At 49.6% G+C, this 24688-nt stretch overlaps 2 protein-coding genes across 7 annotated transcripts in view; both read left to right on the forward strand.

Annotated features, from left to right (window-relative positions):
* The first annotated feature begins 135 nt into the window (after nucleotides 1–135).
* On the forward strand, nucleotides 136–16754 carry TRIM16 (tripartite motif containing 16). Its single transcript, XM_086358736.1, has 6 exons — nucleotides 136–681; nucleotides 7122–7217; nucleotides 9921–10154; nucleotides 10474–10639; nucleotides 11106–11201; nucleotides 14289–16754. The coding sequence occupies exons 1-6, from the start codon at nucleotides 178–180 to the stop codon at nucleotides 14870–14872; spliced, it is 1680 nt and encodes a 559-aa protein (XP_086214862.1). The 5' UTR covers nucleotides 136–177; the 3' UTR covers nucleotides 14873–16754.
* A 5118-nt stretch (nucleotides 16755–21872) lies between these two features.
* Nucleotides 21873–24688, forward strand: part of FBXW10B (F-box and WD repeat domain containing 10B) — a 31032-nt gene continuing 28216 nt past the window's right edge. For 5 of the 6 annotated variants that reach the window (XR_015147853.1, XR_015147852.1, XM_086358717.1 and 2 more), the window contains exon 1: nucleotides 21873–23367. Coding sequence is in view for 3 of the 6 variants with exons in the window: in XM_086358717.1 (XP_086214843.1) it covers nucleotides 22863–23367 (505 nt within the window). In the remaining 3 variants the exon portion in view is untranslated. The remainder of the gene's footprint in view (nucleotides 23368–24688) is intronic. The other variant, XM_086358721.1, reaches the window with a different exon arrangement.

A 24688-nucleotide genomic window follows, 5' to 3' on the forward strand; every position in this document is an offset into this window, starting at 1 on the left:
TGGCCATCCTCCCAGCTTATTGGAGTAATGAGCGACCGAGCTGCCTCTGGGGGAGGAAACAGTTAAAGTCCTGCCGTAGCTGCAGTCCTCTGGGCGTGGTTCTGCTGTCTGACTGGGGCTCCGGATCCTGGGCCCAGAGGCAGAGGAAGCCCAGCTCCGCAGTGGCAGACTGTCTACATGGCTGAATTGGATCTGATGGCTCCAGGCCCGCTGTTCGGGGTCCCTGCTCACCCTCCGGCCACTCTCAGCCCAGACTCTGGCTCAGCCAGTCCCGCAGAAGAAGAGAACCCAGGCTCCCCGGGGAGCCCTCCAGGGGAAACTGGGGGACAGGGCTCTGAGTGGCAGGGAGCTCCCAAGGCAGAGGGCCTGGAGGAGGAGGAGGAGGTCCTGTGTGACTTCTGTCTCGGGGCCAGCAGGGTGAGGGCCGTCAAGTCCTGCCTGACCTGCATGGTGAACTACTGCCCGGAGCACCTGCGGCCGCACCAGGAGAACAGCAGGCTGCACGGCCACCAGCTAACGGAGCCCGCCAGGGACCGGGACCTGCGGGTGTGCCCCGCCCACCGCAGCCCACTGATCGCCTACTGCGACCCCGACGGGCAGTGCATCTGCGAGGAGTGCAGCCAGGCCGAGCACAGGGGCCACGCCTTGGTCTCCCTGGACGCCGCCCGCAGGGCCAAGGAGGTGAGTGCTGGGGTCTGGGGGAGAGGGACGTGGGGAGGCCACCAGGCCTCCGCCGAGGCTCCTGGGGCTGCGTTCTCTTAGCCTTGCTACCTGGCGGTACGCCCAGCCTGAATGTCTCTCGCACTTGGCTTTGGATGCTGTAGTAGCTCACTCTGTCCCCACTGGCCCCACTGGCCCTGAAATGCTCCCTGTCCATCTGTCACTCGTCTTGCTAGTTTCCTGCTGTTTCTCACTCAGCTTTCAGTGCTGATCTGTGTCTGGGGGTGGGGGATACAAGGTGTACGACTGAGGACAGTGGTGTCCCCTCTGGTCATGTCTGAGTAGCAATGAATGAAATGTAAACCTTGGCAGAAATTCTAGAGAAAAGAGCCAGAATTTCCCCCTAATTTCTCTTCTTCCCTTTACCCCAAATGAGATATCGGGAGACGGGGCCCCTCTGGAGGTGCCAGCTATGAAATTCAAGACCTTGAGATGGGCTGAGATAACATAGAACTGGGAACGTCCCTCCTAGACAATGTCAAGGACCACTTCCCTTAGGGAAAATAAACCTTGTCATCAGATAGAGGCATCGGGAGAGACAGAAACACTGTGCTCACAGCCTGTAATTTTATTCCCATCAGATAGGGAAACTGTTTCTGGAACAATTGGCTTTTCTCTGCCCTAAAGCTGAGAGCCTAGAGAGTTCTTGGGAATGAACTTAAATGCTTTGTTTCTCTGACTTGTACTTCCTTCGAGCACTTTGGTTCTGGCGGGGTGGGGACGGGCGTGCAGTTGAACTTTGTCCCACATTTCTTTCTTTGTTTCTTTTTTTAAAAATGTTTATTTATTTAGCTGCGTTGGACCTTTGTTGAAGCATGCCAGCTTAGTTGCATGTAGGATCTTGGTTCCTTGATCAGGGATCGAACCCTTGTCCCCTGTACTGAAAAGTAGATTCTTAACCACTGGACCACCACGGAAGTCCTGTGCCACATTTCTTGTGTTCAGATGCTGAGCAGCTCCCTTGTTGGCGCTTAGTACAGCGCCTTGGCCCAGGGCTCCGAGACAGCTGAGAAGGAGCTTCCTGGGAGGGGCAGGTTCCTAGCAGGGTCCCTCTTCCACGTCCTCCCTTAAGTGTGGATTTTATCTGGTGTTAGTAGGAATAGTTCTGGAAAGTTCTGTATCCCAGATGTCAGTGAGTCACCATTTCCAGCTCTAGAATCCACTTGTCGACTGTTCCCAGCATCTCTAGTGCCAGGAAACATCCGGTCAGGGAAGCTGGCCATTTCCACCCACTCTTCATGTTCATAGCCACAAGGAGGCTCTGAATCAACAGACAGCTCAGAGGACAGAGCTCCAGGTAATTGAGAAAACTGGTCTTGGAGCGTTGCCACGTGCAACATGCTTCCCTGGGATTTCCCCATTCGGTCCTGGGATAACTACGAGGCGGTGACTCTTCATTCCCACCACATTTGTCCAAGCTCATACAGATGGCTAAGTCATGGAGTGAGGGATGGGAGCTTCTGGAAGGCCACCCACTGAAGGACACAAGGAAGAACTCCAAGGTCACAGTATTATAACCTTATTATTTTTTTTTAAATGCACCAAAAACCTGCCATACATGTAGTAAAGAGTTGAAGGCAGAGTGCATTTCCCTTGTTCAGAATATCTGAATTCTGTCTTGTTTAGCTGGAAAAGGAATGCATGTACATACACACAGAGGAACAATCACCAAATACTGCAATAGATTTTACCAGAAAAGGTCTCCCTCCCATCCTGGATCCACCCATCTCCTTCTTCAGAAGTATATATGCTCAGTCACTAAGTCGTGTCCGACTCTTTGCAACCCCACGGACTGTAGCCCTGCCAGGCTTCTCTGTCCATGGGATTTTTTCAGGCAAGAATACTGGAGTGGGTTGCCATTTCCTTCTCCAGGGGAGCTTCCCGACCCAGGGGAATAACTCTACATGGGAATAACATCGACCCCCAGGGATTGAACTTGCATCTTTTGCACTGCAGGCAAATTCTTTACCTTTGGGCCACCTGGAAAGCTCCTCTTCAGAGGTAAATACCATCATATACTCTTCCTTCTTGTTCCTTTCATTAATTCTGTGCCTGTAGCAACATAGATACAATATGAATTTTAAATGTAGTGTAAGCTGGTATGTTACAGAGACATTGAGTAGTTGTCATTCTGAGCAAGGAGAGTTGTTTAGTGCAGGGATCCCCAACCTCCAGGATCTAACCTGACAATCTGAGGTGGAGCTGATGTAATAATAGAAATAAGTATTAGTCGCTCAGTTTTGTGCACTCTGTGACCCCATGGAATGTAGCCCTCCAGGCTCCTCTGTCCGTGGGATTCTCTAGGCAAGAATACTGCAGTAGGTGGCCATTCCCTTCTCCAGGGGATCTTCCCAACCCAGAGATTGGACCTGGGTCTCCCTCATTGCAGGCAGATTCTTTACCATTAATAGAAATAAAGTACACAATAAATAATAGAAATAAGTAATGTGCTTGAATCATCCAGAAAACCATCCCCCTATCCATGGAGGACTTTTCTTCCACGAAACCAGTTCCTGGTGCTAATAAATTTGGGGACTGCTTATATAGTACATATGTAGAACCCCAAATTCGGACATCCCAGGAGGGAGCTGTGTCAGGTAACTCAAAGACACCCAGGACAGTTTTTGGTGCTGAAAGCAGTGGCGGTTATAGGAGCAGAGAGGTAGCCCCGGGCCCCAGATCTAGGCTCTGGCCTGTTCACCGCCTCTGTTTGCAGGTCTGCTTGTCTGAGTTTTCTGCTTTTCTGCCCTGTGTCCTTGCTTTCAATTCAAAGTGAGCGTGCCCAATAAGTGCTCTCTCTCTCAGTGGTCCTCACTGCTCAGGAGCCGAAAGATTTCTTGCCAGGAGACCGGCTCAGAAGACACAGTTCCTTGAGGATGCAACCTCCACCAGGATTATTTGGAAAGCCTTAACAGACCTAAGTAAGGCTCCAGAAGTTCCATCTTTCCTTCAGCCAGCCTGAACTTGCTGGAGCTGCTTGCTGAAGGTCACTTTGGATGGTGTTTAGAGCTGCTTGCTCAGGCAAGCCTATCATGCAGAGGAAACTGAGGGTCAGCCACAGGGACAAAGCGCAGCCAGGACCCTGGTCAGCTACAGGGTCTGCAGAGCAACTGGCTTCTCAGTTCTCCGACTGAGCCTCTTCCGTGGCTCCTATGCTCTCCAGCTATGCCTGTGGGCAAAAACTCTGAATTTGGGAATTCCAGGTGTTCTCTGACTATTTCTTCTGTGCTGCTGGGCTCCTAGGGCCCAGCCCTTTCCTGTGGGGACTCACCTCTTCCCCTTCCTGGGGCCAACTTCCCAGGGCCCCTTAACTTAAAATTTTTTTTTTTTTTAATTGAAGTATAGCTGATTTACAATGCTGTGCCAATCTCCATTGTGCAGCAATGGAGTGACTCAGTTTTAACACATATATGTTATTTTTAAAATATTCTTTTCCATTAGGGTTTGTCTCAGGATATTGAATATGGTTCCCTGTGCTATACAGTAGGATTTTGTTATTTATCCATCCTATATATAATTGACATAAATTCAAGCAAACCCCAGAAGATAGTGAGGGACAGGGAAGCCTGGCGAGCTGCAGTGCATGGGATGGCAAAGACTTGGACACGACTGAGTGACTGAGCTGAACTGAATCCCAAACTCCCAGTCTATCCCTCTCCCTAAGCTTTCAAGAGAAGCTGGTCTTAACTCCTCTTACCTTCTCAGAACTCAGGCTCACTGCCAGGAAGTGAGGTTGCATGCTTGCATGCCTGTGTGCGTGTGTGCATGTTGTGAAGTCTGTACCACTTCTGTGACTGCTTTTCTGTTCTATTCTGTTCCTCGCTGTGTTTATCAAACATTATCGAGAGCTTTTTGTGGGCTCAGTGTGCTGCACCCTCCCAGGGAGTGTGGGCTGTAATCAGGAAGCCAAGGCAGGCCCCTGGCTCCCCGGATGTCCAAGGGCTGGGACAGCACAAAAGCTCAGCCGTGTGTTCTGAGGAGGGAGCTCCTAGCAGGTGAGGGGTGGGGGTCTTGGGAGGGGGGAAGGCCTGGGCTGGACCCCATCTTAGATCTTTAGGTCCATTCGTGGCTGCATCCAACCTCAGCACAGGTTCCAGAAAGCTAAGGACAGGGTAGGGATGTGGACACAGTCTCAAGGTGAAGCAAGAGCCAGGTTCTGAGAGCCACAAGTGTCCCCAGTTCTCAGGGGAGCAGTTAACCAGCATTGTTCATGGCCTTCTGCTGCCAGAAGGTGGATGGCTTGAGGCTGTTCAGAAGAATTTCTTCTAGAACTTCTGAAGAGTGTGTTGGACTCAGTATTATCTAATTTGTTTTTTCTTAAACATTCTACTGCCTTCGAGAGCAGGGAGGCTGCCTTATGTAACTGGACTGACATGTAGTGGGCTCCGACCAGCCTCCCGAGGAGTGAAGTCAGGGCCCAGGCGGGACTCTCGTGTTCCCAGGGGGACACACAGAGGGCCTGACACCATGTAGAACGTCTTTCTTTCTCTCTCCTCACTCCCTCTGCTGTTCCAGTTTGCATCTCTAACCTGATCCCGGCCACCCAGCCAGGTGCCACCTGTGCCCTGGAGGAAGAGGCAAGAAACAGTCTGTTAACATTTTCTTGAGGTGCCAGAGGAGATGCTAGAGGGTCTGACGAGGGCCTTGGAGCGTGCCAGTGGCAGGTGTTGGGTCACAGACACGGTGCCCTTTGCACAGCATCTGTCCTCTCCCTGCCAGGGCAGGCGGGGCTCTCTGTGCCCCTGGATGTGGGGCATTTACACTCACTGGCACCCCTGTTCTGCTTTGGTGCAGAGCCTGCCCTGGCCTGCGATGTGTGTGAGGCTGAAGTCTTGGGAAATCCTGGAGCCGGGGTCTGAGGCACCCCGTCATTTTCTAGGAACAGGAATAACTGGAGGTGCTGGTTGCCCGAGTGGTCCCGCCTGTCATGGGTAAGCGGGAATGCCCGCTGGTGGGGTGACTCAGAGGTCCCCATGAGGCACTTTGGAGTCCTTTTCTCCTTTAATGGCAGTCTGCAGACAGTGGGGAGAAACCCCTCCCTATATACTCTGGGGGTCTCCTGGGTCCCTGGGTCAGCTGGGGCTGACCCCTTTAACATGTTCTCGTGTCTGTGCTGTTGCTAGTGTGTGGTCTGTTGTGTCTCCCACCACCTTTTAAACAAGCATCTCATGTCCTTCCCCCCGCCCAGCCTGGAGCGGGTCACTGGGTAAGCCTTTCTGATAGACCAGGATTCTACAATCTCCCCCAAATAGGCCAGATCCCCTCCTTCTCCCCTGCTTCCCCCACTCCAGGACGTCAGGTCTCAGGTGTGGGAAGTCAGTGGACTCCCATCGGCTCTGAGTCACGACTCTGAAGCCTGATCAGAAGTTCCCGGTTTTTGGCAGAGTGAGGCGGGTCCCCTGCCCGCCTGGGCTTCTGTCCCTGGGGCCTGGGATTACCACAGGCTTTTGTGGGAGGAAGGGGAGATGCGTCAGGTGCTCCCCACCAGTCCGAGACCTGTTAGGGCAAGTGACTCAGAACTCAGTGCTGACACACGCGGCTGTGAAAGCAGCGAAAGCCATCCTTTCTGTTGCCACTGTCTCACACCCTTGTGGAGGCAGAAAGTGACGGGGGCCTTTGAAGTTCACAAAGGCTCTGGTTTCCTGTCTTATCAGGTTCTGGGCAGAGAGTGCTTAGGGAGGTGGAGTGAGGCTGGGCGGGGGGTGGGGGTCAAAGCAGGCAAACCCAGAGTTCTCATGTGGGCACTCACCTCGGTTGGGAGGGGTTGCCCTGCCTGCGTCCGGGAGAGAAGATTCTGTGATGGAAAGCAGCCAAGGAGGCACCAGTAAAATGACCAAGTCAATGACGCCACTGCCACTGATGGAGCACCCGCAAGGTGCCAGCTGCTGTGCAGACTTCCCGCTGCCTCCTGTCCTCACAGGAACCCTGTGAATTGAACACTAGCTCTCCCCACCTCACAGTGAAGAAATGCAGTGTGGAAGCATTAAGTCAACTTTGTCCCAAAGTCTTGGCTGCTAAGTAGAAACCCTGGGGTCCCCTCCACCGCCAGCTCCAAGCCCCTGTGCTCCCTGTCAGCCTGTTCTAGGGCCAGATGGCCCTGTCAATTCCACTGACACCTGCGTGACCCTCGTGGCTCTGTTTTCTCTCCTGTGCTATGGAGACAGTGTGTTTACCTGCTGTGGGCATGGTCTCAATGACAGGAGGAGATTCAGCTGGTAATGCTGGCGCACAGTGGACCGTCTCTGCCTCCACGGAGGGCGCCCAGCCTGCTCCTGAGAGCGGCTTCCAAGGCAAACTTTCCTTTCTGTGGAAGAAGGGCAGGTGGCACCGTTGCTTCTGGGGACCTTCTGGGTGCCCTGGGCACCTTCCTCCCTAATGCTGCTGACCTTTCTTCTTCTTAGGCTGAGCTTCGGAGAACCCAGTTAGACCTGGAGCGGAAACTCAAGTTGAATGAAAATGCCATCTCCAGGCTCCAGGCAAACCATAAATCTGTCCTGGTAAGTCTGGCCAGGGTCACCTGCCGGGCTTTGACACACCTGGCTGGCTGCTGCTGCTGGTTCAGTCAGGGCCACCCGGAACTGTGGAACTCGGCTGCAGGCCTGGCCTCCACGTCCGCAGGCCCGGCCTCCATGTCCGCAGGCCTGGCCTCCATGTCTACAGGCCCCTTATATCTTATCATCTGATGGAAACTGTGGGTACAGATCAGGTTGGCTACACTGTAGGATGGCATCACCTTGTTGCTGGGATTTGCCGTGAAATTAGTTCAAGTTTGAAAACTGGCATGTGATTCACTTTTAACAATAGAGAATAGAAGCAAACTAGTCCTGTGATATGTGTGCATGCTAAGTCGCTTCAGTTATGTCCGACTTTGCGACCCTATGAACTTTAGCCCACCAGGCTCCTCTGTCCATGGGATTCTCCAGGCAAGAATACGGGAGTGAGTTGCCATGCCCTCCTCCAGTCCTGTGATAGCTCTGGCTTATTTTTATATTTGCATATGCTTTTTTGACCAGGAGCAAATGGTATATGTGGGAATCGAGGAGGGTGGTTAGCTAGAGCTCCAGAAATTATGCATCATCTTGGCTTCTTCCACCATGAGAGGGTGTTCCGCATGCGATTCTCACCTGTTCTAAGTCCTGGCAGACAGAAAAGAGAGATGAGAGCGGCTGGATTTGTGGATGGTACTTCGGGTTTGAATCCTCGGTCAGGAAGATCCCCTGGAGAAGGAAATGGCAACCCACTCCAGGATTCATGCCTGGGAAATTCCATGGACATAGGAGCCTGGCGTGCCACAGTCCATGGGGTTGCAAAGAGTCGGACATGACTTAGTGACTAAACAACAACAACAGCAACTTGATAAGGCCAATGGTGTGTGTGTGCTCAGTCTGACTCTTTGCGACCCTGTGGACTTAGCTCACCAGGTTCCTCTGTCCATGGCACTTCCCAGGCAAGAATCCTGGAGTGGCTCTCCATGCCCTCCTTCAGGGGATCTTCTGGACCCAGGGATTGTACTCAAGTCTCTTGCATCTCCTGCATTGGTAGGTGGGTTCTTTACCACTGGGCCATCTGGGAAGTACCATAATGGTATGCCAGGCTACTTAGTTTTGGTCTCTCTGGTTTCTGACCACTTTCCATAATAAACTCTAAGTGGACCCAAACAGTTTCACAAAAGCTTCTCGCTAGTGCCAAGCCAATAACCACAACTCAGAGAAGAATGCAAAACGTGAACACATTGGCAGTTAGGAGCAGCAGCATCTTTGCATATGAAGAATGATTCTACCTCTCCATCCATTCATCTACCCATCCATCCATCCCTCCCTCAACCATCCATCCATCCATCCACCCACTCACCTGTCAGCACCAGTACCTGAGAACTACCAAAGATAAGAGGAAACTGTTGAAAACAACGTGGATTGAAGTTGTAAATATGACCTTGACTAAGGCATTTACAAAAGATATGAAAGGACAGACTCCCACATACACAGGTGCCGTCAGGCAAATCCCTACTGTCCATCACGTGGAGTTAGTTGTATGTTTTTGGACGTGGCATTCCATTCTGCACAGGTAGGCTTGTCCTGCAATGCTCAGGTGCTGTGGCTGCCTTCACATGCCCTAAACGTTTTGTGCTCGGCTCAGACACCAGAGGATGTGCTTTCAGCTCCAGTGGATCCAGTGGGCAGTTTGTTGTTGTTCAGTCACTAAGTCATGTTCGACTCTATGCAACCCACGGATTGCAGCACACCAGGCTTCCCTGTCCTTCACTATCTCCTGAAGTTTGCTCAAACTCATGTCCATTGAGTCGGTGATGCCATCCAACCATCTTACCCTTTGTCGTCCCCTTCTCCTCCTGCCCTCAATCTTTCCCAGCCTCAGGGTCTTTCCCAATGATTTGGCTCTTCACATCAGGTAGCCAAAGTATTGGAGTTTCAACTTCAATATCAGTCCTTACAATGAATATTCAGGGTTGATTTCCTTTAGGATTGACTGGTTTGATCTCCTTGCTGGACAGTTTAATTTCCTTGGTGGGTAGTTTAGCTGGACATAATGGAGTGCTGAGAAAGCGAATTCATGCTACTGATTTGTACAAAGAAGCCAAATTATTAATTTACTGCAAGAAATATGATTATCAAGTATGCTGAGTAGGTCCATTGTCCAGGCAGGAAGACTGATGTCACAGACTTGAAGAGGAACCTGACTGTCAGAGCTGGGCTCAGCAGACAGTGCACAGTCTCATCCAATGGATGAGAGACAAAGTTAATGAAGAGTAAATAAGAACTCAGCCCGGGGGGTCCTTCTTGTTTCATGGAACCCAGGATTCAAATGAGAATAAAGGCTTTCTTTTATAATAGGAAATTGTTCCCTAATTTGAGGGTTTCTTGGGTTTATATTGGGATTCTCAGGTGGCGCTAGTGGTTAAAAATTAACCTGCTAATGCGGGAGACTCAGAAGACGCAAGTTTGATCCCTGGGTGGGGAAGATCCCCTGGAGGAGGAAATGGCAACTCACTCCCGTATTCTTGCCTGGGAAACTCCATGGACAGAGGAGCCTGGCGGACTGCCGTCTGTGGGGTCACAGAGTCGAACATGACTGAGCACGCATGCATGGGTTGACGTTCTTGTGTGTTGAGCTGTGATAGACTGATGCTTCACTAATCACTAATGGGTTTTTCACTGATGCTCCCTCCCCGCTCTCGCCACTAGGTGTCAGTGTCGGAGGTGAAGGCCGGGGTGGAGGAGCAGTTCGGGGAGCTCCGTGCTGCCTTGACGAAGGCCCAGGCCGACGTGATGCTCTTCCTGGAGGAGAAGGAGCAAGCTGCCCTGGGCCAGGCCAATGGCATCAAGACCCACCTGGAGTACAGGAGTGCAGAGATGGAGAAGGCCAGGCAGGAGCTGGACAGGATCGCTGCCATTGGCAGTCCCGTGCTGTTCCTGGAGGTATGGGTCACTGCGACGCTGGAGCCAGAGAGACCCTCACTCTGCTAGGTCCGCAGTGGCTGTGGCAGGGCAACCACCCTGTTGATAAATGAGGCAGAGAGCAGCAGAGAACAGGTGTAGGAGGGAGGGCTGCCCAGAGCGGGAGGCCAGACCAGGTCGTGGAAGATGCCTTCTATGTGGTCAGGCGCTGAGCTGGACCCATTACATTTTGTGAAGTACATGCCCCATCAGCCCGTGTCACAGATGCAGAAGGTGCTGTGTTGAGTAGAAAGGAAGCACAGAAGCCAGGGCAAGTTCCGCTGTGTTTCTTTTCCTCCAGGAGTACTGCAAGTTCAAGAACACGGAGGACGGCGCCTTCCCCAGCGTCTACATAGGGCTCAAGGACAAGCTATCAGGCATCCACAAGGTCATCATGGACTCCACTGCCCTCCTGATCCAGCTGCTCCAGAGCTACAAAGAGAAGCTCCAGGAGTTCTCCAAGGACGGTGAGACGCCAGGGCTTGTGACATCTCTGGAGGGGTTGGCGGGGGAGTTGGGAGTCAGGAAGGGAGAACAGAACAGGGGCGGAGAGAATGTCCCATTTTCAGAGCCGTCCTCTGGTTGGACCGTGCGGCTGGTGGACACCTACCTTGATGATGTTAACTTACAATTGATTTCAGAAAACATAGTCTCGGTATGCACTTGGCCTGCATCTCCACTCAAGTGCAGACTAACTTCCGAGGTCACTGATGCCTATGCTTTCAAGTGAAACCCAGGTCAGGCTGGGATCTTTCCTCAGTGGATTTTACTTCGATGTGGTCCATTGAGCAGGATTCTCGGAAGCATGACTGGTGTCTAGTCCCTACTTTCCCCAGGAGGCCCAGGGAAGAGCAACAGAAGTGGGGGGTTCCTGTTCCTTAGATTCCCTTGCCCACCTGGACAGGTGAGCATTTACAACTCTTGATTTTCTAGAGGAGTACGACATCAGAACTCAGGTGTGTGCTGTCATTGAGCACAGACATCGGACCTCAGAACCCGAGCCCTGCAGCAGGCAGCAGCTCCTCCAGTGTAAGTCGTGAGCCGCCCTGCTTTCCCCGGGTGTGGATGTGCATGTGATGCTTCAGAAGCAAGGATACCATCTTTCAGCAGGTTTCAGGTTCTTGCAACTTCAGGTCTATCCCCAAATGGTACATTTAAATTTTAAATAAGTTGGATTTCAAAAAAAATTAGAACTTTTAATTTTGAAACCATTTCAGAGTTAAAAAAACATTGCACAAAAGAGGACCAAGAATTCTGATACACCTTTCACCTAGCTTTTCCAAATGTGAGCACTTTATATAACTATGGTCCATTGATCCAAATCAGGAAGTGAGTATTGCCGGCTGGGATCTATTCAGATTTCACCAGGGTTGCTCCCGGTGTCCTTTTTCTGGTTGGAAGTCCAGTCCAGAGTCACAAATGTTTTGTGGTCTCCTTAGCTTCCTTCAGTCTGTGTCCAGTCCTTTAGTCCTTCTGTGTCCTTCACAACCTTGGCCCCTTTGAAGATCCTGGCTGGTTTCCAGGTGGCTCCCTTTTGAGTCTGACTTGGCTGGAATTACCGAGCCCATTGTCCTGCCCTGACATGGAAGTGTCCTGGTCTGTCGGCATTTTTAGAGACACTTATTTCCAATCAATACTTGCTCATAGTTAACAAGACAGGGAGGTCTCATCTCCCAAGAGAGGAAGGACATGTCTGGGTAATCAAGGCTCATTTTTCTGACTTTAATCTCTTTGGAACTCACTGTTCAACCCCACTTCTGCTTGCTTTCTGGGGGTGAGCTCTGGCTAGCCAACTCCTGAACCCTGTTTGCTCTGGTCTTGATGTGGAGCCTCGAGTTTGATGACACTATTCTTACCACAGCTCCTCGTCTGCCCCAGGATCTCTTGGTTTCCAGTTTCCTTTATTTATCTTTCATGCTTCCTGACAGCAGCATATCTATGTTTTATAAACAGACAATACAGTTAATATAGGGGCTTCCCAGCTGGAGTGATGGAAAATAATCCTCCTGCCAATGCAGGAGACATAAGAGACGCAAATTTGATCCTTGGGTCAGGAAGATCCCCTGGAGAAGGGGATGGCAACCCACTCCAGTATTCTTGCCTGAAAAATGCCATGGACAGAGGAGTCTGGTGGGCTACAGTCCGTGGGGGTTGCAAAGAGTAGGACATGACTGAAGTGACTTAGCATGAGCACACGTAGTTGATACAAGAAGCCAACTGACGTGGAGCTGCTGCACGCATTGGGGGAGATTCAGGGGTGGCTTGGATGGGGGTGAACGGGGTCTCTAGGTGGGACTTGGGGCTTCCAGTGTGAGTTGAGGGGCAAAATGAGGGAGGATGGGGCCAAGAGAAATGTCAAAATAACCTGGAGTGTGACTTGAGCATTTGGATGTGTGGAGGTGTCCTCTGGGGCCAGGAAGAGAATATCTGTGTACATGTGGGGGGACTGCTTGAGACTTCCCTTGCTAAATAGTGATCAAATATTTTAACAAATGAGTGAATCAGATGTGGGTGTATGACCCTTGCCAACGCTGCATAGAAAAGCACCTGAATTTCAGGACGTGTTTGTCAAATGAATGAAAACATGAGCCCATCAGTAAATTTTATTTCTTGATTCAGTTCAACAAATAATACAGTAAATGGCAAGCAGTTTGAGCTTCAATAAGGAAGGAAGGAAGTAGGGGTGACTTGTTAAAAGGTATCTGGGACCACTTACCACGTGTATGGGAGTGAGGCCCCCTCCCCCCACCCCCACCTAGCAATTCCCCCAGACATGGCTGGGCATCCCAGGATTTAACTCTGTCCTGATGCTATCTGCCTGGAGATGGTGTCAGAGCCCACCAGACGGACCCCGCTTCAGATGCCAGTCACAATTATGGGGCCCCCAGAGGACCCACAACTTCTGTCAGACTTGGCTACAATCCAAGGCTCCTAGGACCCTCCTTGGATTTGAGCATTTGCTAGAACAGCTCACAGAATTCAGGGAGACACTTATGTTCTCCAGTTCATCAAAGGATGTGATGAAGGACACAGATGAGCAGCCAGAGGAAGGGAGAGATGCTCAGAACGAGGGCTGGGAGGGTCCCCATGGAGGTGGGGTCAATTGCCTGGTATGGATGTTTGTCAGCCTAGAAGTGCTCAGAACCCCATACTACTGGGATTTTATGGGGGCTTTATCCCACAAGCGTGATGAACCACTTCCAGCCCATCTCTCTTCCCAAGAGAAGAGGAATTAGGGCTGCAAGATCCAAGCAGAAGTTGGTCATGACTTGGTCCATCTGGTGACCAGCCAGCTCCACCCCCCCATCTCCACACACAGAGTCACCTTGTTAGAACAAAAGACACTGGGACTTCCCTGATGATCCAGTGGCTAAGACTCTGAGCTCCAAGGCACTGGGCCCAGGTTTAATCCCTGGTCAGGGAACTAGATCCCACATGCCAAAACTGAGATCTGGTGTAGCCAAATAAATAAATAAATGCAAAATGAAACCCCCCAAACTCTACCTCTTAAGAAAAAAAAAGACATTTGTTTAACCCAGGAAATTACAAGGGTTTCAGGAGCTCTGTGTCAGGAACTGGTCTCAGCATGGGATTTTCCAGGAAAGAATACTGAAGTGGGTTGCCATTTCCTCTTCCAAGGGGATCTTCCTGACCCAGAGATTGAACCTGTGTCTCCTGCATTGGAGGCAGATTCTTTCTAGGCAAGAATGCTGGAGTAGGTTGCCGTTTTCTGCTCCAGGGGATCTTCCTGACCCAGAGATCAAAACTTAGTCTCTTGAATCTCCTGCATTGGCAGGCAGGTTCTTTACCTCTGAACTGCCTGGGAAGCCAGTCAAAGACCAAACATTAGAACAAAAGATGGTGCTAGTGCTGTTACCACTCAGGAAATTACAGGGAACTCTGTGCTGGGAGCCAGAGGCAGAGAACAAGTCTACAATTACTGTAAGTCACAGAGTCCCGCTTGTATTCTGTTTCCTGGTTTTCACCCACCTCTTCTCTGGGAGGGAACGGAACTTGGGTAGAAAGGGAACAGAGGGATGGATGTCTTCTCATCCCTTGGAGGCTGGCTAGGTGTGAGTCAGCTGTCAGCCCCTGATCTTCTGTGTCCCCCTTCAGATGCCTGTGACATTGTCTTCGACCCCGACACGGCACACAGGTACCTCCGGCTGCAGGACGACAACCGCAAGGTCACCAACACGGCGCCCTGGGAGCACCCATACCCCGACCTGCCCAGCAGGTTCTCACACTGGCGGCAGGTGCTGGCCCAGCAGAGCCTGTACCTGCACAGGTACTACTTCGAGGTGGAGCTCTCGGGAGCAGGCGTCTATGTGGGCCTGACGTGCCAGGGCATTGACCGCAAGGGCGAAGAGCGCAACAGCTGTATCTCTGGGAACGACTTCTCCTGGAGCCTCCACTGGGACGGGAAGGGGTTCAGGGCATGGCACAGCGATGCGGAGACCCTGCTCAGCGCCAACGCTTGCCGGAGGCTGGGGGTCTATGTGGACTTCCCCGGTGGGGGCCTCTCCTTCTACGGCGTCGAGCCTGAGACCCTGACGCTGCTGCACAGGTTCCAGTGTAAGTTTTCGGAGCCCGTCTACCCAGCCTTCTGGCTTTCCAAGAAGGACAGTGCCATCCGGATTGCGGATCTGGGAGAGGAACCTGAGAAGCCAGGGCCGGCCCCAGTGGAGGCTGCTGCCTAGACACCAATTCAGGTCTCAGACCTGTGCTGACACACAGACAGGTGGCAGTTTTCATTGGAAGACTGACTGGGGGTCTGTGCCAGCGCCTGCTGGCTTTAGAAATCGTGTGAGGATGAGGCGAAGGGTCTCTGGTTGCCGCCCTGGGCTCCTCACTGTGCTAGTCCCCTTGTTTGCAGTAATCCTCAAACCCTAGGTCCCTCTCACCATATTCTTATGATCCCGCCCTGTCTGCTTGGGTGGACCACATGCTGTGCCCAGAGGTGGTCACCAGGCAACCTCAGAGTGACCAGAAAGACTGCAGAGGAATCAGAACCAATCACTAACCTTGTCTTACTCCTGCATCCTCTGTTCTGAGCACCTCCTGAGCCTCAGCCCTCATGACCCTCTTGGCAGCCCCATGGGGAGGTGCTCAACCACCCCCACTTGGTGGGCGGGCAGGCTGCGGTCCAGGGGGTTAGTGAACTCACTCAGGGTCACTGTGGTCATGTGGCGAGTGAGTGGCCGAGCTGGGATTCAAACCTGACATTGAACTTCTAACCACTACCCCACACTGCCCTCCTCCTTAGATCACGTGTAAGGGAATAAACTACAAGCTGAACTGCATTTGTGAGCAGGGAGAGTCTGACAGCCTCAGTGGCTTTTCGTGCCCACGTCTGATGGGCCTTGCAGCTGTGCTGTGACGGAGAGCTCACTACCTCACAGGCAGCTCTCCTGGCTTGGGCACAGCGAGAACTGCAGGACTGTCTTCGTAGGGTCCACGTCCTAGTCCCTATGACCTCGGCGGATGGCCCTAGCACCTCTCTTCTGGAGCCACCTGGACTGTGGGAACGTGTCTAATTCCTTATCCAAAGGGCAGTTGTCTATACACTTAGGAGTAGCTCTCACGGGTCCCCCGGGAATATGTGTGTTTTCACATCCTGTTTCCCAGTTTCCTTGTGGTTTCCAGATCTTTTACCCCTCTGATCACTTTCTCTTCCTTTCAACAGATTGTTCCCTAAAATTAAAAGTGTCCTTAGTCCTTATTCTTGCTCAATCATGTCTGACTCTGTGACCCTATGGACTGTAGCCTGCCAGGCTCTTCTGTCCATGGGATTTCCCAGGCAATACCAGAGTGGGTTGCCATTTTCTTCTCCAGGGGATCTTCCCGACTTGGGGATCGAATCCGCGTCTCTTGTGTCTCCTGCATTGGCAGACAGTTCTTTACTAACATCAGACCTTTAGGCAAATGACAAACTGTATCTCAGTGGGTTTCTGAGGACATAACCTGAAATCCCTTCTGGGATTCACTGGAAATATAACTTCTGGGTCTTTTCCATGACCTGTGTCAAGGCAAGCCTCTTCCTCTTTGCCTTGTCTGGTGATCCTGTCTCAAGAGCACATTATTTCAGCATCACTTGACTTGTTTCTGGAGACCCTGTCAGACATTTGAATCATAGGATTTACACAGTGTAGGATTTTAATTTCCAAACTGAATTTTAAATTTTTGAATTTTATTGACTTTTAAAAAATCTGAATTGTAAAACTCATGACATCACTGCTGCTTGTGGAGATAGATTTGTTTCATGATCCTACTAGGTTATAACAGCTCTCCTTCCTATCCTGCAGAAATTGGTGACCTTTTCTTAGATCTTACTCTCACTGATACCTAAATTGGTTAGAGTCTTGCAGTCCTCAGTCAATACCTTTTGGTTTTGGTTATTCAATAAGTCATGCATCCGGGTGGGACTTAGGGCAGTCCAGTGGTTAAGACTTCGCCTTCTAATGCAGCAGGTGCGAGTTCAATCACTGGTTGGAGAGCTAAGATCCCACATGCCTCGTGGCCAAAAAACCAAGACATTAAACAGAAGCAATATTGTAACATTCAATAAAAACTTAAAAAGTAGTCCACGTCAAAAAATTTTTTTTAAGTTATGTGTGAGTAGAACTCTTCGATAACGCGGTCCACCTCTGCACCTTTGTGGACTGGACACCATGAAGGACTTTTCAACGGCAAAGGTCAAGGTACACTATGTTCGCACTTCTAACAGTGCTCTGAAAGGAGGAAATGAGATCAGCTTGGCCACCGTGTTTTTTCTCAACCCCCGTAGGTTGTTGATGTTTCTTCTCTAAATGCTCACAAACTATTTGATAAAGCGTCTTAGAATTCAGGTACAAATTCACATCTAGTCTGCTGTTTCCAGAATCTACCTTATTTTAATTTTAAAAAATCTAGACGATTTTATCTGTCTCCATCCTCCAGCATTCTCCCTAGTTTCTCAAAATTTACTGCTTGGATTTCAGTCACATTGGTAAATTGTGTCAGTGTTGTGAGATGTCATTTGTTTAGGCCACACTCAGACTCATAAAAGGAACCCTCTGGGTGTCTCCTCACCTGTCTTCAACACTGGCTTCTCTTTTTGTTCACTTGTTAAGGGCTTCCCTGGTGGTTCAGGGGTGAAGAATCGGCCTGCAATGCAGGAGACACAGGAGACGTAGGTTCAATCCTGGGGTCCTGAAGATCCCCTGGAGGAGGAAATAACTCACTCCAGTATTCTTGCCTGGAAAATCTCATGGACAGAGAAGCCTGGTAGGCTATAGCCCATGGGGTTGCAAAGAGTCAGACACGACTGAGCAACTATCACTTTCTTTCTTTTGGCTTGAAGACCTTTTTTCTTGATGTAAAAAAGTAGAAGTTGCTCAGTTGTGTGCAATTCTTTGTGATCCCATGGACTGTACAATGGAATTCTCTAGGCCAGAATACTAGAGTAGGTAGCCTTTCCCTTCTTCAGGGGATCTTCCCAACCCAGGGATCAAACCCAGTTCTCCTACATTGCAGATGGATTCTTTACCAGCTGAGCCACAAGGGAATCCCAAGAATATTAGAGTGGGTAGCCTATCCCTTCTCCAGGGGATCTTCCTGACCCAGGAATCGAACCAGGGTCTGGTCTCCTGCATTGCAGGCAGATTCTTTACCAACTGAGCTATCAGGGAAGCCCCTTCTTAAATGTTAGTAACACTCAGTTTTGCTGTGATCAAAATTGATTGATCATCACAGCAAAACTGGGTGTTAGGAACATTTAGTTTCTTTCTATTGTTGCCTAAAGTGACAGTCATATCTTCTTTTCCTTGGTCCAAAACTGAAAATTGCCTAAAACAAACAGATTAAAAAATAAAAAGATAACAAAGGCCAGTGATACGTTCTCTGTCATTTTCTCCAAGCTTTGTATATGTATCTCCAAGCTGTATGTCATATAGGAGCCTCCACTCTCTTTGGCAGCTCCTTAAGCACAGACGGAATGTAGGCCTCACACTAGGACACCCCACCAGGCAGTGGTAAGCACGTGTCTTCTATGATGAGAACAGGGCCCAGAGGGGCTGTAGGGCTTGCCCAAGTCCACAGCTCCAGTAAGAAAACAGTGGGGGATTCCAGCCCATCTCTTAACTCCCAAGGTTGGGCCCTCAAGCATGAAGTCAAGGCCGAATTGGATTGTAAAACTGCTTCTTTGGTGTATGTCAGCCCCGCAGATTAAAACCCTAATTTATTTAGGCCTTTAGGAACAAGCTACTTCCAGTCTGTAGCATTTCTGGGGGTAACGTGCTCCCTATACAGGTGCTTTGGGCCTCTATGCTCTGTCTGGCCTTCCTGGTGGACCAGAAGCTAATCCACTCTTGCCTCTTCTCCAGGCTTGAGCTGTTAGCACTGATCTCCTGGGCATGATTCCTGTCTTAACCCTAACCTTTTATAAGACCAGTCTGGCCATGACTTCCACTGCCTTTCTCTGGCAGTAGCTGGTTTCCAAATGTGGGTGCTAGAAATGCTCATGCCATTGCCTGCCTTTTGATGGTGTTATAGTTGCTAAGTCATGTCTGACTCTTTGTGACCCCATGGACTGGAGCCCCCCAGGCTCCTCTGTCCATGGGATTCTCCAGGCAAGAATACTGGAGTGGGTTGCCATTCGTTTCTCCAGAGGATCTTCCTTCCTCTCCAGAGGATCATCCTTCCATCCAGTAAAGGATGAAGGGGGATCCTTTACTGTCTGAGCCAGTGGGGAATCCCTGCTTTGCATGTAATACCTCATTTAATCCTCACACTGACAGTGAAATGACACAGACACAGAATGAACTCTGTTCGTTTCCAAGGCACACCATTCAATATCATGGTAATCCAAGTCAATGCCCCAACCAGTAACGCTGAAGAAGCTGAAGTTGAATGGGTCTATGAAGACCTACAAGACCTTCTAGAACTAACACCCCAAAAAGATGTCCTTTTCATTATAGGGGACTGGAATGCAAAAGTAGGAAGGCAAGATACCTGGAGTAACAGGCAAATTTGGCCTTGGAATACAAAATGAAGCAGGGCAAAGGCTAATAGAGTTCTGCCAAGAGAACGCAGTGGTCATAGCAAAGACCCTCTTCCAACAACACAAGAGAAGACTGTACACATGGACATCACCAGATGGTCAACACGAAATCAGATTGATTGTATTCTTTGCAGCCAAAGATGGAGAAGCTCTATACAGTCAGCAAAAACAAGACCGGGAACTGAATGTGGTTCAGATCATGAACTCCTTATTGCCAAATTCAGGCTTAAATTGAAAAAAGTGGGGAAAACCACTAGACCATTCAGGTATGACCTAAATCAAATCCCTTATGACTATACAGTGGAAGTGAGAAATAGATTTAAGGGACTAGATCTGATAGACTGCCTGATGAACTATGGATGGAGGTTCGTGACATTGTACAGGAGACAGGAATCAAGACCATCCCCAAGAAAAAGAAATGCAGAAAAGCAAAATGGCTATCTGGGGAGGCCTTACAAATAGCTGTGAAAAGAAGAGAAATGAAAAGCAAAGGGGAAAAGAAAGGTATACCCATCTGAATGCAGAATTCCAAAGAATAGCAAGGAGAGATAAGAAAGCTTTCCTCAGTGATCAGTGCAAAGAAATAGAGGAAAACAATAGAATGGGAAAGACTAGAGATCTCTTCAAGAAAATTAGAGATAACAAGGGAACATGTCATGCAAAGGTGGGCTCAATAAAGAACAGAAATGGTATGGAGCTAATGGAAGCAGAAGATATTAAGAAGAGGTGGCAAGACCCAGAAGAACTGTACAAAAAGATCTTCATGACCCAATAATCATGATGGTGTGATCACTCACACTCACCTAGAGCTGCACATCCTGGAATGTGAAGTCAAGTAGGCCTTAGGAAGCATCACTATGAACAAAGCTAGTGGAGGTGATGGAATTCCAGTTGAGCTATTTCAAATCCTAAAAGATGATGCTGTGAAAGTGCTGCCCTCAATATGTCAGCAAATTTGGAAAACTCAGCAGTGGCCACAGGACTGGAAAAGGTCAGTTTTCATTTCAATCCCAAAGAAAGGCAATGCCAAAAAATGCTCAAGCTACTGCACAGTTGCACTCATCTCACATGCTAGCAAAGTAATGCTCAAAATTCCTCAAGCCAGGCTTCAGCAATGCATGAACCGTGAACTTCCAGATGTTCCACCTGGTTTTAGAAAAGGCAGAGGAACCAGAGATCCAATTGCTAACATTCACTGGATCATCGAAAAAGCAAGATAGTTCCAGAAAAACATCTATTTCTGCTTAATTGACTATGCCAAAGCCTTTGACTGTGTGGATCACAATAAACTGTGGAAAGTTCTGAAGGAGAGGGGAATACCAGACCACCTGACCTGCCTCTTGAGAAACCTGTACTCAGGTCAGGAAGCAACAGTTAGAACTGGACATGAAACAACAGACTGGTTCCAAATAGGAAAAGGAATACGTCAAGGCTGTATATTGTCACCCTGCTTATTTAACTTATATGCAGAGTACATCGTGAGAAACGCTGGGCTGGATGAAGTACAAGGTGAAATCAAGATTGCTGGGAGAAATATCAATAACCTCAGATATGCAGATGACACCACCCTTATGGCAGAAAGTGAAGAAGAACTAAAGAGCCTCTTGATGAAAATGAAAGAGGAGAGTGAAAAAGTTGGCTTAAAGCTCAACATTCAGAAAACGAAGATCATGGCATCCAGTCCCATCACTTCATAGCAAATAGATGGGGAAACAGTGGAAACAGTGGCTAACTTTACTTTTTTTGGGCTCCAAAATCACTATAGACGGTGACTGCAGCCATGAAATTAAAAGACGCTCACTCCTTGGAAGGAAAGTTGTGACCAACCTAGACAGCATATTAAAAAGTAGAGACATTACTTTGCCAACAAAGGTCCGTCTAGTCAAGGCTATGATTTATCCAGTAGTCATGTATGGATGTGACAGTTGGACTATAAAGAAAGCTGAGCACTGAAGAATTGATGCTTTTGAACTGTGGTGTTGGAGAAGACTCTTGAGAGTCCATTGGACTGCAAGGAGATCCAACCAGTCCATCCTAAAGGAGATCAGTCCTGGGTGTTCATTGGTAGGACTGATGTTGAAGCTGAAACTCCAATACTTTGGCCACCTGATGTGAAGAGCTGAGTCATTTGAAAAGACCCTGATGCTGGGAAAGATTGAGGGCAGGAGAAGAAGGGGATGACAGAGGATGAGATGGTTGGATGGCATCACTGACTCATGGGTTTGGGTAGACTGGACATGGGTTTGGGTAGACCCATGAGTTGGGTAGACTGGACATGGGTTTGGGTAGACTCCGGGAGTTGGTAATGGATAAGGAGGCCTGGTGTGCTGTGGTTCATGGGGTCACAAAGAGTCGGACACGACTGAGCGACTGAACTGAACTGAAGAGTTGTCTCCCTTTTACAGATGAGGAGACTGAAGCATAAAGGGTTAAGTAATCCACCTGTGTTCACAGACCTTGTGAGCAGCTGGGCTGGGGTCCAAACCCTGGGGTCTGACCCCAGACTCCCCACTCTTCTCCGCTCAGCTGTGGTGTCTCCAGACACCAGGGTTGGCATGTGATTGAAGCTTGAAGAGACCCCAAATATATGCTCAGGTCCAATGACATTTTTTTTACTAAGGAGTTTTACCTGCAGAGATTTCCATTTAGAATTCTTTTTTTTTTTTTTTAATTATTATTTATTTACTGTAATATGTGTATTTACTTGGCTGTGGTTGGGTCTTTGTTGTTATTTATTTACTGTAATATTTGTATTTACTTGGCTGTGGTTGGGTCTTGGTTGTTATTTATTTACTTTAGTATTTGTATTTACTTGGCTGTGGTTGGGTCTTGGTGGCAGGCCTTAGGATCTTCCTTGTGTTATCAGGGATCTGGCATCGCAGTGCAGACTCTGTAGTTGTGGCTCATGGGCTTAGTTGTTCCTCGGCATGTGGGATTGTGGTCTGCAGACCAGGGATTGAACTCACACCCTCTGTGTTGGATGGGCAGCATCTTAACCACTAGACAGCCAGGGAAGTCCCTTGGTTAGCATTCTGAAACACTTAAGTAACTTGAAAAGTGAAGTGAAACTGAAGCAAAAGTGTTAGTCACTCGGTCATGTCCAACTGTAGCCTACCAGGCAAACATATATTAAGCATTTATGTTTTCACTTTGATGTTAAGAAGATAGTTATAAACGTATACAAGATCATTCTAACTAAACAGCCATCCACAGAAGCCTCCATCTAATTTCATATTCATAAATATTTAAAATTCATTCACAACAACAACGGAAGCCTCAACACCAGGCTCCACCGTATATTTTTCTCTTCAAAAGGGGTCTATCACTGTCTAGATTTGACCACCTCTCTTCCTGTTCTAGAAATGAGATGACCAGCTCTTTCAGAATATACAGCAACTGCCTCCCTCTGAGCAGCACCAGGCTTAGGAGATTTACGGTAAAGGCATGTTTCCTAGGAGGTCAGTACTGAAAGCCAGACTCAACCGGCAGTTTCTGGGAGAGAGAACTTCTCCACCCCATTGCAGCAGTGTACCTTTTCTTCAGGAGATGTTCATATCGGAAAAGGCTCAACTGGGATACTCATCAGCGTCTCCTGTCCTTCTGGGGTTTGGCCGCGGGCAAGGATAAAATGAGCCAGTCCTCTCGGGGCCATGGAAAACCTGGAGTCCAGGCTCAAGAATGCCCCGTACTTTCGCTGTGAGAAGGGGAATGATTCTGTCCCTGTGTGCCAGAAGTGTGAGACGTGTGTCCTGGCCTGGAAGATCTTCTCCACTCGAGAGTGGTTCTGGAGGGTGGGTGCTGGGTTCCAGAGGAGGTTCCTGGTGAGTGTCCTGCAGCAACTGGACAGCCTGTACTTGTTACACTACTTCCTAACCCTCCTGCAGACCACGCAGGGCAAGGATCTGGTCTACCACAGGACCCGGGTCGACCTGAGCAGGAAGGAGGGCAAGATGATCCAGTCCTCCTGGAATCAAAAGCTGGACGAAACGGTGGAGCAGAAGATGCGGGAGGCTTTACATTGGCTCCAGAACAGCAGCCAGCGGACGAAGGCCAACTACACGCTCCTGCTGCTGCAGATGTGTGACCCCAGCTTGCTGCTCACCGCCACTGACGTCATCAGAGTCCTGTTTCTGAGAGAGTGGGGTGACACCTCAGGTAAGCGAGGCCACAGGTAGAGAGACCGGGGGTCCCTGGAGACCAGGAGCCTGTGAAGGGATGGGAGATGTGGACGAGCTCAGGTTGACGGGCATTTCCAGATGGCAGGTGGTGGTGGGCTAGTTGCTCAGTCGTGTCCAACTCTTGGTGACCTCATAGACTGTAGCCTGCCAGGATCCTCTGTCCATGGGACTCTCCAGGCAAGGATTCTGAAGTGGGTTGCCATTTCCTTCTCCATGGGAACTTCCCAGGATACAACTCAGGTCTCACCTGCATTGCAGGCAGATTCTTTACTGACTGAGCCACCATCCTGGTGCCTGGTCCTGTTGACTGAAGGAGAAGCTGCTGAAATGTGACTTCCTTCTGGAAAATGATGAAATGACACATGCAGAAGGAACTTTCAGCTGTCAAATGTGGCTCAGGGACTTCTTCATCCCTGAAGCCCAGAAGTGGCTGGTCCTGCTGTCTCTGCTCATTAGTGCCGGGCCGGTTCCCGCCTCAGTGCATTCAGGATCGAAGTGGGTTTGGGAGGGGGTTAAGGTTACTGCTGACTCGTTTTGCCCTTCAGTTTGCTCTGCACGGAAACCAGGCCAAGAAGTCCAAACCTAGGACTTTTCTCCATTCAGTCAAAGTGTTAGTCACTCAGTCGTGTCCTACTCTTTGTGACCCCATGGACTGTAGCCCACCAGGCTACTCTGTCCATAGGATACTCCAGGCGAGAATACTGAAGTCGGTTGCCATTCCCTTATCCAGGGGATCTTCTCGACTGAAGGATCGAACCTGGGTCTCCTGCATTGCAGGCAGATTCTTTACCGCCTGAGCCACCAGGGAAGCCCTATTTCCATTCATTCCACTGTATTCCTTGCTTGGACATGAAATTGAACCTGGATGTGGAGTTTATCCAAAGCTGGGTCAGATGTTATTGTTTAGTCTCTAAGTTGTGTCTGACTCTTTGGGACCCCGTGGACTGTAGTATGCCAGGCTCCTCTGTCCTCCACTATCTCCCAGCTATGCTATGTTAAGTCACTTCAGTTGTGTCTGACTCTGTGGGACCCCATAGACGGCAGCCCACCAGGCTCCCCCGTCCCTGGGATTCTCCAGGCAAGAACACTGGAGTGGGTTGCCATTTCCTTCGCCAATGCAAGAAAGTGAAAAGCTCAGTCGTGTCCGACTCTTAGTGACCCCATGGATTGCAGCCTAACAGGCTCCTCCATCCATGGGATTTTCCAAGCAAGAGTACTGGAGTGGGGTGCCATTGCCTTCTCTGACTATCTCCCAGAGTTGGCTCAAATTCATATCCCTTGAGCCAATGGTGCTATCT

The sequence above is a fragment of the Bos grunniens genome, chromosome 19 (genome assembly GCF_055505025.1).
Source record: "Bos grunniens cultivar Pamir isolate PY7600 chromosome 19, Bosgru_T2T1.0, whole genome shotgun sequence".
Taxonomy (NCBI): Eukaryota; Metazoa; Chordata; class Mammalia; order Artiodactyla; family Bovidae; genus Bos; species Bos grunniens.